We start from the raw sequence: 17685 nt of genomic DNA, 5'->3' as shown, positions 1-17685 counted from the left end.
CTGAAGCTTATTAGTGATGCACCTACGCACACAGGCAAAACACTCAAAGTAAATGAATCTAAAACAAAACAAAACAAAACAAAACAAAAAAAAAAAAAAAAAAAAAAAAAAAAAAAAAACAACCAGGAGCCAGGGAGATGACTCAGTGGGTAAATGCTTGATAACACAAATATGAGGGCCTGCGTTTGGATCCTAGCACCCATGTAAAAATCTAGGTGAGGTCACTTGTGCTTGTAACCCCAGAAGTGTCGGTTCCAATCCCAGTTGCTGGAGCTTCTGGTCACCAACCTAGCAACCTAGCTCCAGAATCAGAGAAAGACCTTGTCTCAAGGAAACAGGCAGAAATAGAACTGGACACCTGTCTTCCCCCAGCCTCCATATGTGTGCACGGGACACCCCCAGAGCAGTTGGGTAACGTGCGCAGAGCTAAGAACACATACAAAAACACACAGGCAAAGACGCTAAGATAAAAAATAAATCTTAAAAAAATTACAGCGCGGAGTGACATATTGGTTGTTGGTTCACCGTCCTAAAGCGCAGTATCTGCAAAGACTCCTTCCTCGCCAGCAAATGAGATAGATCCTTCCCCTGAGCAGAGTTCTTCAGAGCCGACCGGACGCTCCAGAGCAAGCCACGTTCTTTCCTCCTTTGCAAATCAGTTTTCTATTGACTCAGTAGCGACTTCTCAGTCGAGATCTCCATTTCAGAACTGGAGATCTGGGGAGAGGACCCTTGATTTCTAGAAGGGCAAGACGACCAATTGACTTCCAGCGCCGGAGCGGTTGCGACCCCGGGCCGAGACTACGAGTCCCAGGCTGCCCCGCGACTGCACGGCCCGCCGGGAGGCGCCTCCCGAGATTCCAAGCGTCGCGGAGACGCGCGGGTCCGCGGCTTGAGACGCTATCGTCGCCACCATGCCGATGAAGGGCCGCTTCCCTATCCGCCGTACGCTGCAGTACCTGGGCCGCGGGGATGTGGTATTCAAGGAGTCGGTGAAGGTCATGACCGTGAACTACAACACGCAGGGGGAGCTGGGCGAAGGCGCCAGGTCAGTGTGGGTCACACCCCGCGGGGTTCCGTGAGAAGTTGACGCGGTGGAGGCCGTCCCGACAGATCCCGGGAGAAACCCGAGCGCCACACCGTGACCCAAGGGATGGGTTGCGGCTCCAGGGCTGGCAGCTCGTAGAACACGAGCCGCTGTGTGGCGCGAGGAAACTTTGGCGTCGGGAGGGGAGTGGTGACTTGGCGCACCTGTGCACACCATGGCTCGCTACAGCTTAGGACTGCTAATTGAAAGGTTTCATTGACCCGCCAGCATCCTTGAGCAATGCCTTGGACCCTTCAGTACTCACTGAACGTTTATCGAGCACCCCAAACGCCAGGTTCAGTACTGTTCCAGCAGTGCGAGAGAAACCAACCCATGACTGGTAGACAGGAACGGGTTTGTGGGGCGAATCAATGAGAGAAACGAGTAATTCCTGTCTGAGAGTGGTCCGGCCTTGACTTCAGGGGAGCCGGAAGCTGCCTCCTAGCCATTTTCTCTGGTCAAGTGACCTCCAAGAGCTAGGATCTGCTGGCCTGGGATCTGTTGGGGTGAGGGCCTGGAAGGCTGGGTGCCGGTGGACCAGAGGGCTCGAGCTCTGCTTTCTTGTCAGGGATTCATACTCTTAAGATGAAACTCTCAGGATGCAGACAGAGCGTGTCATTTGAGTGACAGGCCTGGGTGGTAGAAGTCCAGAGCAAGAACAGCTGAGGCCTCTCTCTTAACTAGTTGTGACCTTGTGGTAGTTCGCTCAACTTCTGGCCTCGTTTTTCTTAGTCGTAACACCACAAAGTCAGTGTCTCGGGGGTGGGGGTGGGTGGTGGGATATAATAAAGGACCTGGCAGAGTGGTCATTGGTTCTCAATAAGGACTATTCTAAGATTCTTGGTGCCAGTTTGGGTCTAGTATTTGGCTATGCTCTGGTTTGTTTGCACAGGGTTCTGTGATGTTGGGACATCACTCTGCTTTGGGACAGGAAGGAGCAGAGGCCTGCTGAGAGCTTTCGGGTAGTGTGCTTTGGGAGTCTTCAGGGCTATATTTCCTCTCCAGAAGCAGGACTTGGAGCTTTTCAAGTTTTGTGTTGATGTAATTACTTACTCAAAGAGCTCCGTGTGTGTGTGTGTGTGTGTGTGTGTGTGTGTGTGTGTGTGTGTGTGGTTTTTGTGCAGGTGTCTGGCCTGCAGAGGCCAGAGGGTGTTGGATCTCCTAGAACTGGAGTTACAGGCAGTTGTGAGGTGCCTGACGTGGATGGGTATTAGGAACTGAACTCAGGTCCTCTGGAAGAACAGTAAGCACTCTTAACTGCTGGGCCATTTCTCCAGTCCCAATTAAAATCTTTAAATTTTAGTTGAGACAGAGTCTCACTGTGTGTCCTTAGCTGGCTTGGAACTCCTACATAGACCAGGCTAGCTTCCAGCTCAGGAGGGATCTTCTTGCCTCTCTCTGCTTCCTGACTACTGAGTTTAAAGGTATGCCACCACACCTCACTGGCTTTTAAAAAACTGTGTGTGTTTACCTCCATGTATGTATGTGTATCACATGCATTTCTGGTGCCCACAAAAGTCAAGAGGGAGTCAGATTCCTCGAACTGGAGTTACAGACAGTTGTGAGCTGCCATGTGAACCCAGGTCCTCTGAAAGAGCAACAGATGCTCTTAACCACTGAGCCATCTCTGTAGCCCCCTAGCTTTGTTTGTTTGTTTTTAAGTGGGTCCTGGGGTTCAAACCCTGATCTTCCTGCTTGTGCAGCAAGCACTTGACTGATTAAGCCATCTCCCTAGCACACCGTTTCATTTTTCAGGTTAGACATTGCTTGCAGACTTGCCCTGTTGGAAGAGGAGTGTGGTTCTCATGGCCATTGCCACTGCCCACACCCACATCTGCATCCTTTTCAGGCTGTCCTCCCTAGAAGGTTACTTCTGAAGTTCAGAGAGAACATGAATTCTCTGATAATTTAAACACTAAGAATATTGATGTTACTGTGACTTTGAGTGAAAGAGAATACTATGATTAAGTTTCTGGTTTAACAAGTACTTTTGCTTTACTGACAGTTAATTTTTTGTCCTTTTATTTAACTGCAGATTCTGTCCCGGTTGCGGTAGTGTCTTAAGTGGTTTCAGGTGGGCTTTCTGTCGAGTCAGTTTTGTCCCTGACATCATTTTTAGATGCTTCAATCTGGATTGGTGGTGTAGGGACATGATGACCAAGAGGTTTTTGGTCATAATCACTGAGGCAAAGAATTGTTCATGCCCTGGGTCAGGTGACTAGAAGTAGAAAACCAGGCTCTATAGCCAGACAGTGTGTCTGAGGCCAAGCTTCTATTCCATGGATCCAGAGCCCTATCTGTGGGTGTGGGACAGACAGCAGAAATCAGGGATGCCTTTGAGTGAGGGCATTTGAGGAACCTTAATTAATTAAGTGTGGACAGAAATGGAGAAAAGACACCTTGAGGGAAAGCATAGACCCTAGCATAGGCTGGACAGGTGAGGGAAGGAATGTCTGTTGGAGCCTGAAGATCAAGGGGTCTGTCCACAGGGGCCTTCAGGCTGGTCATGCCAGGGCTGAGCCAGGAAAAAAAGGTAGCTGCCTTTACCTGTCACTGGTACTTCCAGTCAGCCTTTGGAATCCAGAAGCCGACAGCAAGTAGTCCTTATAGTAGGAAGCTGAGGGTGGTGAGGGCTCAGTGTGCAGAGTCAGTAGTAGTAGCAGGCCTAGATTTTACTCTGTGTTGTGGACAGCAGATATAATGCTTTATCGTTTCGTGGTTCTGGGATGGAATCCTGAGCCTTGTGCATGCTGGGAAGGTGCTCTGCCGTGTGGAGCCATCTGCAGTCCTGCTGTAGTTTCTTTAGCCCGCTCTCTCCTGGTGCACCATGCTGATCTGAATTCTGTAGCCTCAACATCAGCATCTTTGCCTTCTGGTCTGTTTTGTTCATTCAAATGCAGAGGTATCTACAAGGGGAATGACGTTAGAGTCAGGATGCTTTAAAGCTTCTAGTCATAAACTGACTGCCAGACAGGTTAAGGCAGTTCACACACACCCTCTCCTATAGCCCAGAGTTATGTCAGTTTTACTGATGATGTGTACAATGCTATTTTATTTAATGTTTAACAGATTTTTTTTTAAATATTTATTTATTTATTATGTACACAGAATGCAGATTCATTACAGATGGTGTGAGCAATGTGGTCTGGAATTGAATCAGGACCTCTGGAAGAACAGTCAGTGCTCTTAACCTCTGAGCCATCTCTCCAGCCCCCAGATTTTTTTTTAAAGGCTTGGAAAATGTTAATGTTTTTTGTTTGAGTCCTGTGTAGCCCAGGCTGGCCTTGGACTCAATCCTCCTGCCTCAGGCACTGGAGTGCTGCTGGGATTATAGGTGTGTCACCACACCCATTCAGTAGATGTTGAATTTGTTTTTGGCATTTTTTGCCATGTAAATATTTTTAGTGTATGCAAAGTTATCTCATCTCAGCCTTCTACCAAAGTTTTCTTTCATTATAAACACTCCTGTAATACTCATTTCATTCCTTATACACAGTGCTCTCTCTAAGGAGCCTCCTCAGTGGTGTGATCACTGGACACATGGAGATGCAGGCAGCCCTGTGCCCAGGACTCTGGGCTTGGTGCTGGGGAGTTCTGTGAATGCTCTGCAGGGAGCATTGGTTTGTTTTCCTTAGTGACTAATCATGAGTCCTAATGCTTACAGAACTGCAAGTGTTGGGGACACACCAATCCTGTCTGTTTTTCCTCACTTTTCTGGAGGCAGGTCCCTCTTACAATCTGTGACCAGTCCTGGACTTTCTCCATGGAAAAGGTATACACAGAATTTCAGGGAAAAAAACTCTCACATAGATTTACATAGGTTCATGTGTGGTGGTTTGAATGAGAATGCCCCCCATAGGCTCATATATTTGAATGCTTAGTCAGCAAGGAGTGGCACTGTTTGAGAAGGATTAGGATTAGGTGTGGACTGGTTGAAGTAGGAATGACCTTGTTGGAGGAAGTGTGTTGCTGAGGGTGGGCTTTGAGGTTTCAAAAGCCCATGCCAGGCTCGATGCCTCTTGCCTGCAACTTGCAGATCAGATGTAAGCTCTTAGCTCCTTCTTCAGCACTATGCCTGTCTGCATGCCACTGTGCTCCCTCATACAATGATAATGGACTAAACCCTCTGCACTGTAAACAAGCCACCAATTAAATGCTTTCTTTTATATAAGTTTCCTTAGTTATGGTATCTCTTCAGATCAATAGAACAGTAACTAAGACAGAAGTTGGTACCAAGGACTAGGGTTTTGCCATGACAGGCCTGACTATGGTGTTCGTTGGAAGAATATGGAAGACTTTGGGACTTTGGACTAGAAATGCATTTGAACACTATGAAGTGATGCTCACTGAGCCATCCTAGCAGGAACATAAAAGAAAGTGGTGATGAGGGCACTATGAACTGTGGGGGCCCAGCTCAAGAGGATTCAGAGGAGAAAATAGCAGTTGGCCTAGAGAGCATTGTGATACTTTGACAAAGAATGTGGCTGCTTTTTGCCCTTGTCTAAAAAAATCTTCCAGAGGCTAACTTGAGATTTGGACTGATGGTGTTGGCAGAGGAGATTTCAAGACATAGTATTGACTGTATCAAGTGGTTATGCAAATCTACAATGAAAAGGAACAAGTAGAGCAAAGAAAAATATAAAATGCACACTTTGAGAAGAGCACCAGGATATATAATGATGGAGCCACATCCTGTGCTCAAGGAAATAAAAAGTTTAAAGAAAAGCCTGATGCTAAATGGAATTAAGGGAGTGGTGACCTCACGGCAAGACATCACTCTGCTAATCCTGCAACAATTCCTGTGCAAAGAAGAAAGCTGATGGATTTCTCTGTGTAGAAACCACCAACCAAGCTGGGTGGTGGTGGTGGTGGTGGTGGTGGTGGTGGTGGTGGTGGTGGTGGTGGTGGTGGTGGTGGTGGTGGAGCACACCTTTAATCTCAGCACTCTGGAAGCAGTGGCAGGCAGATTTCTGAATTCAAGGCCAGTCTGGTACAGAGTGAGTTCTAAGACAGCCAGGATTACACAGAGAAACCCTGTCTCAAAAAAACCAAAGGGGGTTAAAAAAGAAACCCATCAACCAGTCTAAGGCTTATGCAAATGCAAGTCTTAGAGGGGCCCAGGCTTCATTCAGCCCAAGCAAGAACTTGATAGCTTTGGCCATGTAGTTCTGGATTTAGTCAAGAAGGAGTTATGGAAGGTTAAGGAAAATTGTTGAAGCCAGGCATTTGGCAGGGCAGTTCCTACATGGAGTTCCTGAGAGCCCATTGTATGAAGCTATGAATGTGAAGCCTGAGTTGCATTGTAGACCCCAAGATGTTGGAGATGCCAGAGTTGTGGGATACCTCCCAAACAAAGCTGCTAACAGGGAGTAGAACCAGCCTAAGAGAAAGAAGTGTCAACAAAGCTGAAAGGAGTGGAGATCTGGAGTGCTCTGACACCAGACAGGGAGGTGCACATGGGTTCATTTCTAGAAGGCTATTACATGGGTTCATTTCTTGCTTTTTGCAGGAAATTTGTGTTTTTCAACATCCCTCAGATCCAGTATAAGAACCCTTGGGTGCAGATCATGCTGTTTAAGAACATGACGCCATCGCCCTTCCTGCGGTTCTATCTAGGTGAGTGAGGCATGGAAGATCACCTGCCCTTTTCCAGTCCTCTGTGAAGATAGCAGTTGAGCTATCTAAATAGCACTATGGCCCTTGGCTTCCCTTTCCAGGTACCCAATAGCTGCTGAGATCTGGACCCAGCTCCCTCACCTGTCTCCAGCTTATCTATCTCCTGTTCTCTGCCTATCATGTGGGTCAATCTAACCCTAGTCCTTTGTTGCTCTGTGCTGGTGTGTCTTCATTCTTTGTCCATCGGCTTAAAGAATGAAAGCAGATATCCTTGGCTGGGGATGTATGTCCATAGCTCCAGTGGTAGAGTGCACTACATTGCAGAACATCAAAACCAGATATTCTCTACGCCTGGATTTGGCCCTCAGGCACCTTAGTACCCCTCAATGCTGACCACAGTCCCCTTTCTCGTCCCACCAGGTGTCTTGTGGGGGCCTGCTTGCTTGTCCTGATGCTGGGCACCAGCAGCCCATTCCTGGTTCACGGATAATGAGTAGAAAGTACCACAGGAACAAGGACCATTATGCATCTGTGTGTGCTGTACATATGGAGTGTTGCTGAGGGGCAGCTTGGAGCCAGGTGATGGGTAGTCAGAGTCCATGGGCAAAAAACTTTGCCCTGTGTGTGAAGGTGTTGTGTGTATGGGGGAGACAGCATACACAGGAAACCAGCAAGATGGTTGACTAGTCCTGTGGTGAAGGAAGGCAATCAGCCACAGGATTTTGTGTTCTTAGGGCCTCAGTGTGCTTTCTGGACAAGTATTGCAGCTTGGAGTCACACCCAGTTCTGGATAAGTGATGAAGCCACTGCATGACAGGACGGGTCTGTAATGAGAGCCAGAATATGTCCCTTTCTACAGGGGCAGTAGGTTAGGACTTTTTGTTTCAGATAGATAGGATTATGTAGCCCAGCAAACTTGTGACAGTCCTCCGGGCTGAGCCTTTCAAATGCTGGGGTTAGATATGTCCACTATAAGCCTGCCTGCTTTGCCTCTGAATCTCATGTGGACAAGAATCTCTTGGGAAATTTTCTTTTCCATTTCTGGATGGTAGTGTCAGTGGGAGAAAGAACCCATCCCTGGCTAGGAGCTGTACTGGGATGTGGAGTTGCCCTCAAAACTCTGCCCATGATATATATAGCAAGGCCATCTGCTTGTGCTGATAGTCCCTTTGCCAGCCATGTGCCCTGTGGGAAAGGCTGACTATACCACAGGGCTCTTTCTCTGTCCCTAGGAACCCTAGCCCAATGCAAGGAGGGTTGGGAGGAGCCTGGTACATTTTCTTTTGCAATAACCTTTTGCATATGTTGCTTTTGATAATCATCTTAGGGTAGAACCCAGGGTCTTTTAAGTGATAAGCATGTGCTCTACCATGCAGCCATATCCCATCTATTTTATCCTTTCAGAGACAGGGTCTTGTTATATTGCCAAGCTGACGTCAAACTCGTGGGCTCCTGCTTCGGCTTGCTTAGTGCTAGGACTTCCAGCCTGGAGGACCCTAGCTTCTGTTGATCTGTTGCGGTGGCGCATTTTCCATGATGTCAGTCTCAGCTCATCCAGTCAGCTATTGATGAGCTCTGCATGAGGTTTAAAGCACTGAGACCTTGAAAAAGATTCGAGGATCGCAGGGAAAGTGGCATATGATTGGGCATGTCTCTGTCTTGGTTACAGTACCTTTAGCTATAGAACACTTGGGAAGCAGACACCCCCTTATCTACCTTGAGCTGTACCCCCAGCTTTCCCATTTTCTTTCATTTCAGAATTGTAGTTTTTCATTTTCATATGAATTGTAGACTCATTTTGTTAAGCTTCCATAAAAACTGCATTGTAGAGATAGGCAGATGTCTGAGTTAGAGGCTAGCCTGGTTTTCATAGTTTTAGGACAGCCAGGGCTACACAGAGAAACCCTGTTTATTTCCTGTTGTTTGGAAACAAACAAAAACTGCACTGTGTAGGGAGAGGGGACTACAGTGATCTATAGAGGAATTTGTCTGTTCATGTTTTTTAAAAATGGAAAGCGGGAGGGTATCATCAGTTATGCAGAAGTCATTGGACTGCAGTGATGGCTCAGCAAGTAAGAGCACTGACAATTAAGAGCACTTAAGGCGCTCTTTCAGAGGACCTGAGTCAGATGACTCACAGTTGCCTGTAATTCCAGCTCTTGGGGGTCTGACACTCTCTTCTGGACTCCTCTCGTACCTGTACTTTCATGTACGGATGCACATACATACGTACATAATTTAAATTAAAAAATTGAATTCTACTGCAAAAAGCAAATTGGAGATCAAGCTGGTCTTGATTTGCTAATCATCCTACCTGATGAGGCTACAGGTTTGTCACACCTGGCAGTGCCAGCCTGTTGAGACTGAGAAGTATGCCTGAGTCAGCTCTCCTCCCCTTGTGCCTCTTGTTTACAGATTCTGGGGAGCAAGTGCTGGTAGACGTGGAGACCAAGAGTAATAAAGAGATCATGGAGCACATAAAGAAAATTTTGGGCAAGAAAGAGTGAGTTACTGGGTTGACCTGACAGGAGCAAACCTTAGCCCCAATAATGTGAGAGTGAGGGGGATGTACAGGGAGGGTGTGGAGAGGGAAGGTTCATCTAGTCCCAGTTACTACAACACCTTGGGTGGCAGGATCAGTTCAGGCCTGGTCTTTCTGCTTAGCAGATGTAAGCTGAAGTCACTGAATCTTTTGTTCCCTCCCCTGCTGTGACAGTGGACAAAGGTGGTCCCTGACCTGACATGCATGCAGCTAAAAGGAAGCTAAGATCCTGTTCCCAAATTTCTTTTTTGCTCCTTAAATGAGGAAGGACAGGAAGAAAGTGAAACCGAGAAAGTCTCTGAAGACCCTGGCTCCTTTGCCCTGCCCCTGTGGGATGCTTCCCAGTGCCTTTCCTCTCACATGGAAGAGGCTGCCTGTTGTCTGGTCATGCTTTGCTACTGTGTGTTCCTTGGCAGGGAGACCCTCAGGGAGGAGGAACTGGAGAAGCAGCGTCAATCTCATCCAGCCAACTTTGGCCCCCGGAAGTACTGCTTGCGGGAGTGCATGTGTGAAGTGGAAGGTCAGGTGCCCTGCCCTGGCCTGGTGCCCTTACCCAAGGAGATGACAGGGAAGTACAAAGCTGCTCTGAAAGCCAGCACTTAGGTCTGAGCAAGGTCATTTGGGATGGACTGATGGAACTCTCTGAAATGGAAAAGCCTGTTTGCACACCCATTTAAAGGACATGGGGAGAAGGCCAGAGTTGTCAGCTGCTGAACAGATGTCAATAAAAGATTTAGTCTTCCTGTACATGGTAAGCCTGGTCCTGCTGTCAACAAAAACCATCTGTAGCAAAAAGCTTTGGGCTGAGGGTACAAGGCAGTTTGTCAATAACAGTTCTATGAGTGTCCCCTGGTTCTTGCATTTAGTCTCTTCCTCCAGTCCCCACTCTGGAAGCTCTTGAGGGCTACTTTTTCTGGTTGCCTGGAGCTGACAGAGTGGGTGTTCTTCCATGTAGGTTCTTTTGGACTTAACAGTACAAGGCCCAGTAATCCTTGCTTCCTAGGGAGTCCACATCTGTGGGTGGAGGGGTGCCAGTGGTGCTCTGTTGGCTGTAGCAGGGATCTTTCTGGCCTTGAGAGTTGAAGATGCCACCTTGCCACCTAGGTGGTAATTCATGGAGCCCAGCTGATTTGATTCTCAACCCTTGCTTACTAGATTGAAAAAGAGTATGTGTGTGACTTCTAAGTGCCTTCCTAGTTATTTTCCCCGGCTGTCATTGCCATTTTAGCTATGCTAGCTCCATCCTTCAGTGGGCAACAGAGCCTTTCCAGGGTCATCTTAATGTTTACCACAGACCCCTTGGCATTTCGACATATAGGTATGAATTTATGGGGCATAGCAAAGCAGTGGTTGTTTAAAAATGGCCAAGACCCTTCAGACACAACAGAGCAGGGCCATTGCCCTTCTCTACTCAGACCCAGATCACTCCCACTCTCCAGGTCCTCACCTCAGCTCAGCTTCTGAGGCTGGCATGCTTAGATTTACAGAATCGTGCCTTTCCACCCTCTGCTCTGGTTTGTGATTTTGCAGCAGACCTGTGTGTTCAGGTGGTTTGAAGGGGCTGCAGTGAACAGGTGCTTGTGGATCTAATGTATAAGGGACAGGAGTGCTTGGTTTTAGTCCTGACCTTGGCACCTGCCGAAGTTGTGGCAAGGCTACAGGAACATATGGGCAGCTGCTAACTTCTACAAAACCACAGTTACTGATGGCCTGGACTTCTGTGATGAAACCAATGGCACTGGGAAAAAAATCATCTCTTTAAATCTGTTTTTTTCCCTACATAGGAATGACAGGTTTTTACACACATGAAACTTAACTGACCACACAAGGACTTGAGTTGACATGATGGTCCTCTGAAGTGATAGTTTCCATACTGAGATGTCACTGGCAGTTGTGAGCTCTGGCAGGATCTGATTCGGGCCTCTGAACCCTCAATTGTAAAGGCCAGAAGACCTAAGAGCAGTTCATTCTACTGAATCTGAGGACACAGTTTTTACTCCACAGCAAATACCTAGTATATGGGTCTGACGCCTGACTGCACACCTATTTGTAAGGCCCACCATGGTCTGGAAATGGCTATGTAGGGTCCTTACCTCCATGCTGGATGGCCATGGAGAGTTTAGTCCAAGTTTTTCCACCAAAGTTCATTCCAACTGATGGAGGTCACCTTGGCCAAGGTTAAGGTGTTGATGGAAGGCAGAGAATGGGCTCAGGCCACACATTACTGTTTTGAGGAAAAAATGATGAACAGTACACATGCTAGTCTTTAATTTACTTTAATAGTATAAACCTCATGTAGGTAGTATTAAGCCACAACAACAAAGCCACATTGAACAGCATTTAGTAAAAGGCGCTCATAACCATGCACAGCAACTCTCTACACAGACACAACGATGCAGATTCTCCTTCAGGACTGAAGACATTGATTAGATAGAAAATTCAATTTAAAAAGAACATGCGGGTTTTAAATGCCATCACATAGCTCATTTACACAGGGAGAAAAGCTGTACAAAATGGCAGCTCTCCGCAGGTTTTAAACCTGGAATCAAAAGGTAATGGCATCCATGGTGTTTTCTATAGTGTGAAGGGCAAAAGTTATACAACCGGTCCCAAGAAAATTCCACACTGGACTTTCCTTTAAAAAGGGGAGGAGGGGGAGGCAAATAACGCGCTGTATCTTAACAGAGAAATCCAAACTACAGGTACAAACTAGTTGGTACTATGAAAAATGTGCAGCTTTTCAGTTATAAAACTAGTTGAACACTGATTTACAAGTTAATTGGGAAAACAGACTAGAAAAATATTCCAGCACTTGAGTTGTGTGTGCATTGGCATCCGTGAATGAGCAGGCTGTTGGGATGACAACTGATGATGGTACTTTCCCGAAGAAAGGCCGTTTTTAATGTGCAGTCTATACCAAATGTTACCCAAACACTAAAACTTATCAGTGATATAATGTTGAGAATTTTCCCTACATTCCATGTATAAATACCAAAATTATTGAAAATTAACTGAAAGTGCATATTGCTGAGCATTAGAAATGTCTGATGTTCTCCTTCCTAAGCCACTTTTAAACTCTCTTAGGTTGCTGCCAAGACAATAGCCCCCAAAGAAAATGGAAGGATTCATTTAGAGACCGCCAAGCTTCCCTGTGTTTTACTTGGAAAGCCACTTTGAATAGTGTGATTGTCACAACAGGCAATGACACAGGCAAGATTGAACAACCACAAGGGGTGAGGCCAGGGATACAAGTGGGAAGCTGAAGCCAAATGACCCATGTCTCACCAAAGGCACTGAGGACTACAGTCTTAACAATTACTTCTTCAAACACAAAGAGCAACAACAACCCGTGGGTCAGGCAAGATCTTTGCATTTGGCTTCCTCCAAGCCAGGCGCTTGCACACTATGGCCACTAGCAGCTCTGCCAGGCTGGGCCCTGGCTCCCAAGTCCCATCTCAGCCTAAAATCCCAATCATAGGAGACAAATTTCATCAGAATAGATGTGGTAGATGAGGAGAATACGCCAGCCTTAGCTTTCTTACTATTAACTAAAACTTTTATAGAATGTAGTTAAGTCAGGATAACCCCTGACTTGCTTCTTAGTTAAAAGGTCAATTTACTATTTGTGGTTTATATGCTACAACTTAGCCATTGTTTTTAAAGAATGTTTGGTAGGCTGGTTATCTTTACCACCAGACAGTACCCAAGTCTTGCTGACAGAGCACAGGGTAAACAAGGGAGACTGCTGCAGCCCCTTGGATACCAAGTGCCTCTCTCGGCTACCAAGTTCCTTTCAGTTAGGCTAAACTGATTTGTGAAAAGCAGGTTTATAGTTACCACTTAGTTTTGGATATTAGGCTAACATCTCTTCCACTAGCTTCTGGGCCCTTCTAAACGTAGAGAACTGCCCTCCTGTCAGGACCTTTCTGGCTTGAGGCTTCCTTGTGCAGGAGTGAGTGATACCTGGCCCTTTCCAGCAGCTCCTTGTCCCAGGAAAATGAAGTTGGTAAATTCACCAGTACATCCCTGTCAAGGGAACCTTGCAATATCCACATCCATTCACATTAGCAACGCTAGCATCAACTCTTGACAACATAGAAGTTTGGATACGTGGCTACATGTCTGTATACATAATGTACATCTATATACACACATTATATACACTGTACAAAGATAATATGAACACATGTACATTCATTCAGTCATCTAGGCCTGTAACTCTGGACATGCACAGTGTGGCTAAAGGGACAGGTTGTGCACAGGAAGTGCACACTGATGGGAGGCACTCAATGAGGAAGTCCAGAACCTTGAACAAAACACCTAGGCCAACCCCATCTCATTTTGGAGTTGGCTTTAGAAATTGACATCAGAGTTAAGACTTTTGCAAAGAGCCACATAATCTAGAGACTGGAAATTAGGCAAATAAAGAGGTGGGGCACCTGTTCTGCCAGTATGGGATGTTCCCAGGATCCACCCCCTGGAGAAAAGCAGCAGTCAGATGGTGCTTTTCGGCAGTACCAACAGCCCCACTGCACACCCAGCCACTGGAAAGCAGCAACAGGCTTCTAGACCCCACCTGACACTAGGTCCCAGAAGATAGATCCCTCTATCAGGGATGCTGATGAGGGTAAGTGCATGAGCAGGACTACCCTTCAAGAAACAAGTGTGTGTAGTATAGATGCTGCTGCTCTACTTGGGGTCACACTGGCCACCCTGGTTGATGTAGTGACTACCTCAGAATACTGTCCACATCTAATACTGACACTGACAAACTACAGAGTCATCCCAAGGGCATAAGTGACTCCATTTGAACTTCAATACAGAAACCCAGACAGCACAACCCCCACTGCTGCCTCAGGAAGAGACTAGCTGATAAATGAGCCCCTTCAACACACACTGCAAACTGGAAGGATGGTGACACACTGTATTGAACACTTTGAGGAGTAACTTGGGTGACTTGCTTAGGGAATTTGGTTTTTGTCTACATCTACTGGCCTGTTTTATACCACATTTCAACCTGAAACTATCTTAATATTACTTGAGAGTAGCCACGTCAGTGTGTGTCTATCCACCTACCTGAGAGAGGAGTATCTAGACGGGCCTGTCCTGTTTCATCAGACTTGGAGTTATCAACAGACTTGATCAGGTGGGTAACCTTGAAAACTGGAGCCCAGATACTGACTGTGGATTGGGCTCTCTCTTAAGAAATGACTGGGCTGACCTTCCTAGATCTAACTGACAAGATGGAATGGAGAAGCACTCAAAGTTTGAAATGATTTCAGTTGATGAGAACATTGTGTGGATACAAGTGTTAAGGGTAAGGCCACAAAGATCTGGACAACCAGTAAAGGAGTCTCGCCCAAAGTGGCCCTGTAAATTGGCCATTACCAATGACAGGATTTACAAAGGACCAGGCAGGTTTGAATTACCAACTTTTTTCCAAGCAAAATCTTTTCTTGCCCCCTCCAGTGCCATCTAGGTTGGCACTTCTTATCCAATGATGGTCTAAATAGCCTGATGGGAGATGCCCAGGCCCTGTCTGAGTGGCCTAGAAATGACTGGCATGTTCACACTGTAAAATCCTAAGAGAAGCAAAGCCAGCAACTCTAAGATGTACAGATGTACTGTAGGAACCCTCTAAAGAGATGCAATAGACCTACTATACTGTACTCATGTCCAGTCATTTTGTCTGAATTTTGAATATACACATAAAAAGAAAACTTTGGGCTGGCAAAATTAAGTCCTTTCCATCATTTTATACTGGCCATCCTTACTATTTCCAACACTGGCTTCAAAATCTAGCTGAGAATTTAGAAGCTAGAGATACTATCTGCACTTAAGTCCCACTAACTGAATAAAGTGTCATTAACTCCTCAGAAGATGGAAAACAGCCTGTCTAGCCTTGAGCCCCATAGATGTACCTGTCCACTAACAGGCACGAACTTAACCTTATAGGAGGTAATTTTCTTAATTTCTGCTAATCAAAAAGTAGATACCAAGCACCCGTCCCAACATTCCACTTTTTTTCCAGCTGCTGCAGACTTATAACCACGGGAATGCAGAGCTTTTGGTCAGGTCTAACTTCCTTGGAACTGAATTCTGCACTCGTGTTGGAAACTATGGTCATTATAACTATTTTTGCTTTTTCTTTTTGATTTGGGTACTGGGGATGGAACCCAGGACCTAGTGCATGCTAGGCAAGTGCTCTACCACTAAGTCACCACCCCACCCCCACCCCACCCAGACCCCTTTAAAACTCAAAAGGAGTTTACTCATTAAGTTGCTCAGGTTGGCCCTGAATCTACAATCCTCTCACCTCAGCCTCCCAAGTGCTAAGGTTACAGGCCTGCACTATGTGCCCTGTCTGAGGATTGCTCTTGGATCCTCTTTTGAAAGAGAGGGTGGTTTGCTTCTATTATTTCAAACGTCCTGGAGAGCTTTGCTGGACTAGTACACACCTGGGAGAACTGAATAGTATGGGGCCCCAGTACACCGAAAACCACTAATACTTTTAAGATCAGAAAGAATTTATCTTGATGCCTTTTGTGCAGTTATCTAAGGCTCACTCACTCACCAGGCAGCAAGGATATATAGCTACCAGTCAGCTGCAGGTTCTGAATGATTACAGATCCTGGCTCCTCTCCAGGCACGCCAGCAATGGAAAGCCTCACTGCCCCCAGACAGCATGAACAACTACAGGTCATACTCATGAAGTGTTTGTTGTCAAAGTGTGCAGATCATCCACCTTGTACTTTCTGGTCAAAGGTAGAGGGAACTGGGCACACTTTTCAGTCACTGGAGGATTACTCTCATCACATGAACTCTGACAAGCTGCAATCTAATTCTGAAAATTAGTTTAGCCCAGGTTCCGGAAGAGTCTGCAGACACACATCTCTGGCTGGCACAGCAGCTCTCAGTGGGTCAATGCCAGTTGTGTCACCTATATACAATGCCAGTAATCCACATTTCCCTCACAGGAATTTAGTTTAGCACCACCACTGCACAAAGACAGAAGTGATGCTCTCTTCTAAATATGAACGATTGTCTCCTGTACCCTAGTGAGTTTTCACAGAAATCATTAGCATTTTGACAAAAGGGACACACAGCTTTCCATTTGCCCTGTCCATGGGCAAGATGTTAACATTGCAGAGCTGATAAGAAGTGCTTAGAAAGTGCTAACATTACCTTGGTAATTAGTAGCTATTAATTCCAAGGACTCCTTTTTTTTTTTTTCTTTTTAAATGTATTTACATACTGTTCTTAGGTTCTTTTAATACTAGTCTCTGATATTATAAAACTTCAGCATTGTTTTTTGCCCTTTGAGAAATTCTAAATACAAATTGAATTAAAAGATTGTTCCAAAATCTGCTTCACCAAAAGGCATTAAAACATTTCCTAGGGCAGGGAAGTGTTCTACTGTCTTTAGTTGTTATTGTCTGGGATGAACAGGAGGAAGTGGCTAACACACCGGAGACACCTGCACACACCAAGACACTGCTATTTCCCTTCCCTTGCACCTGCACAGTCCTAGGAGGCATCCCACTGTTGGCAGCTGCCAGCTGTGCACTATAGACTGGCTCCGGTGATCTGGCCATTATATTCTGCTGTCTCCATCTTGAGGATGTAGGGAATTATGCTGTCTATTGAAACATTGCCAATGAGACCAGTAAAAAAAAGTTCCTCTGTTATGTTGGAGCTCATGAGCCTGAGTGCTGGCAGGCGGACAAGGATCCTGGCCAATCTGGAAGAGAAGAGTAGGCATTAGAGAAATGGGGTGTCTGGCTGCCTGTGTTCCAGCCCAGGACAGCTCTTGGAGGTACTTTTGGAACCATACAGAACTAAACCAAACAGACCTACATTGACCTGCCTCTTTTGTTGTTGAGATTAAAAACAAACAAACAAACAAACAAAAAACCAAGTCTAACATGAAGAAGAAAAAGTACAAAAATGTATGTACAGGATTGGTGAGATGTCTCAGTGGATAAAGGCACTGGCTGCAGTGCCTGACAACCTGAGTTTCCTGAATTTCCATATGGTGGAAGGAAAACCAACTCCTACAAGTTGTCCCCGGCCCTCCACAAGTGCACACATGCATGCCCACACATAACATAAGGGTAAAAAGAGTTTAACAGTAAGTATGAAGTTCTTGTGCTGTTTAAAGCTACTCTTCCCACCTGTACACAAGTTGGAGATTCATCAATAGACAATAGGTTAACATATGGGATATTCCTATAATGAACTGCTACAAACTCATTAAAGGTGGTGATGTCTATCCGCAACCACAGCACTCAGGAAGCTAAGGCAAGAGAAGTCAAAGTTGGAGGAAGGCCAGCTTGTGCTATACAGTGAGACCTAACAATCTACAGTTACTGGTAAGCAAAGAGATCCATATTGCTCAGTGCATATTTAGAAGGAGCACAGCTGTATGTTGCATGCACAT

The 17685-nt window shown here is 46.0% G+C and overlaps 2 protein-coding genes across 12 annotated transcripts in view; one reads left to right on the top strand and one right to left on the bottom strand.

Annotated features, from left to right (window-relative positions):
* The first annotated feature begins 813 nt into the window (after nt 1-813).
* Mrps25 (mitochondrial ribosomal protein S25) lies at nt 814-9992 on the top strand. 3 transcript variants are annotated; one of them, XM_037203926.1, is made up of 5 exons: nt 846-1048; nt 4752-4859; nt 6597-6703; nt 9119-9206; nt 9662-9992. In XM_037203926.1, the coding sequence occupies exons 1-5, from the start codon at nt 915-917 to the stop codon at nt 9846-9848; spliced, it is 624 nt and encodes a 207-aa protein (XP_037059821.1). In that variant the 5' UTR covers nt 846-914; the 3' UTR covers nt 9849-9992. The 3 variants fall into 3 exon arrangements, with proteins under 3 accessions (XP_028710880.1, XP_037059821.1, XP_037059822.1); XM_037203927.1 differs by lacking the exon at nt 4752-4859 and adding an exon at nt 3123-3161 and having other exon boundaries at nt 847-1048; XM_028855047.2 differs by lacking the exon at nt 4752-4859 and having other exon boundaries at nt 814-1048.
* A 1513-nt stretch (nt 9993-11505) lies between these two features.
* Nucleotides 11506-17685, bottom strand: part of Nr2c2 (nuclear receptor subfamily 2 group C member 2) — an 82495-nt gene continuing 76315 nt past the window's right edge. For 8 of the 9 annotated variants that reach the window (XM_028854982.2, XM_028855003.2, XM_028854994.2 and 5 more), the window contains one exon: nt 11506-16986. In XM_028854982.2, coding sequence (XP_028710815.1) covers nt 16812-16986 — 175 coding nt within the window. In that variant the 3' untranslated portion in view covers nt 11506-16811. The remainder of the gene's footprint in view (nt 16987-17685) is intronic. The other variant, XR_005091135.1, reaches the window with a different exon arrangement.

Source organism: Peromyscus leucopus, chromosome 3 (assembly GCF_004664715.2).
Source record: "Peromyscus leucopus breed LL Stock chromosome 3, UCI_PerLeu_2.1, whole genome shotgun sequence".
Taxonomy (NCBI): Eukaryota; Metazoa; Chordata; class Mammalia; order Rodentia; family Cricetidae; genus Peromyscus; species Peromyscus leucopus.
The sequence above is the reverse complement of the archived record's forward strand: the minus strand, read 5'-3'. Positions and strand labels throughout refer to the sequence as shown.

Excerpts from the sequence above, each read along its gene's own strand:
- Mrps25 (XM_037203926.1), top strand. The coding sequence starts at position 915 with ATGCCGATGAAGGGCCGCTTCCCTATCCGCCGTACGCTGCAGTACCTG. Across the intron at positions 4,860-6,596 it reads GGACTTTCTCCATGGAAAAG|GAAATTTGTGTTTTTCAACA; the intron begins GTATACACAGAA and ends TGCTTTTTGCAG. Across the intron at positions 6,704-9,118 it reads CTTCCTGCGGTTCTATCTAG|ATTCTGGGGAGCAAGTGCTG; the intron begins GTGAGTGAGGCA and ends TCTTGTTTACAG.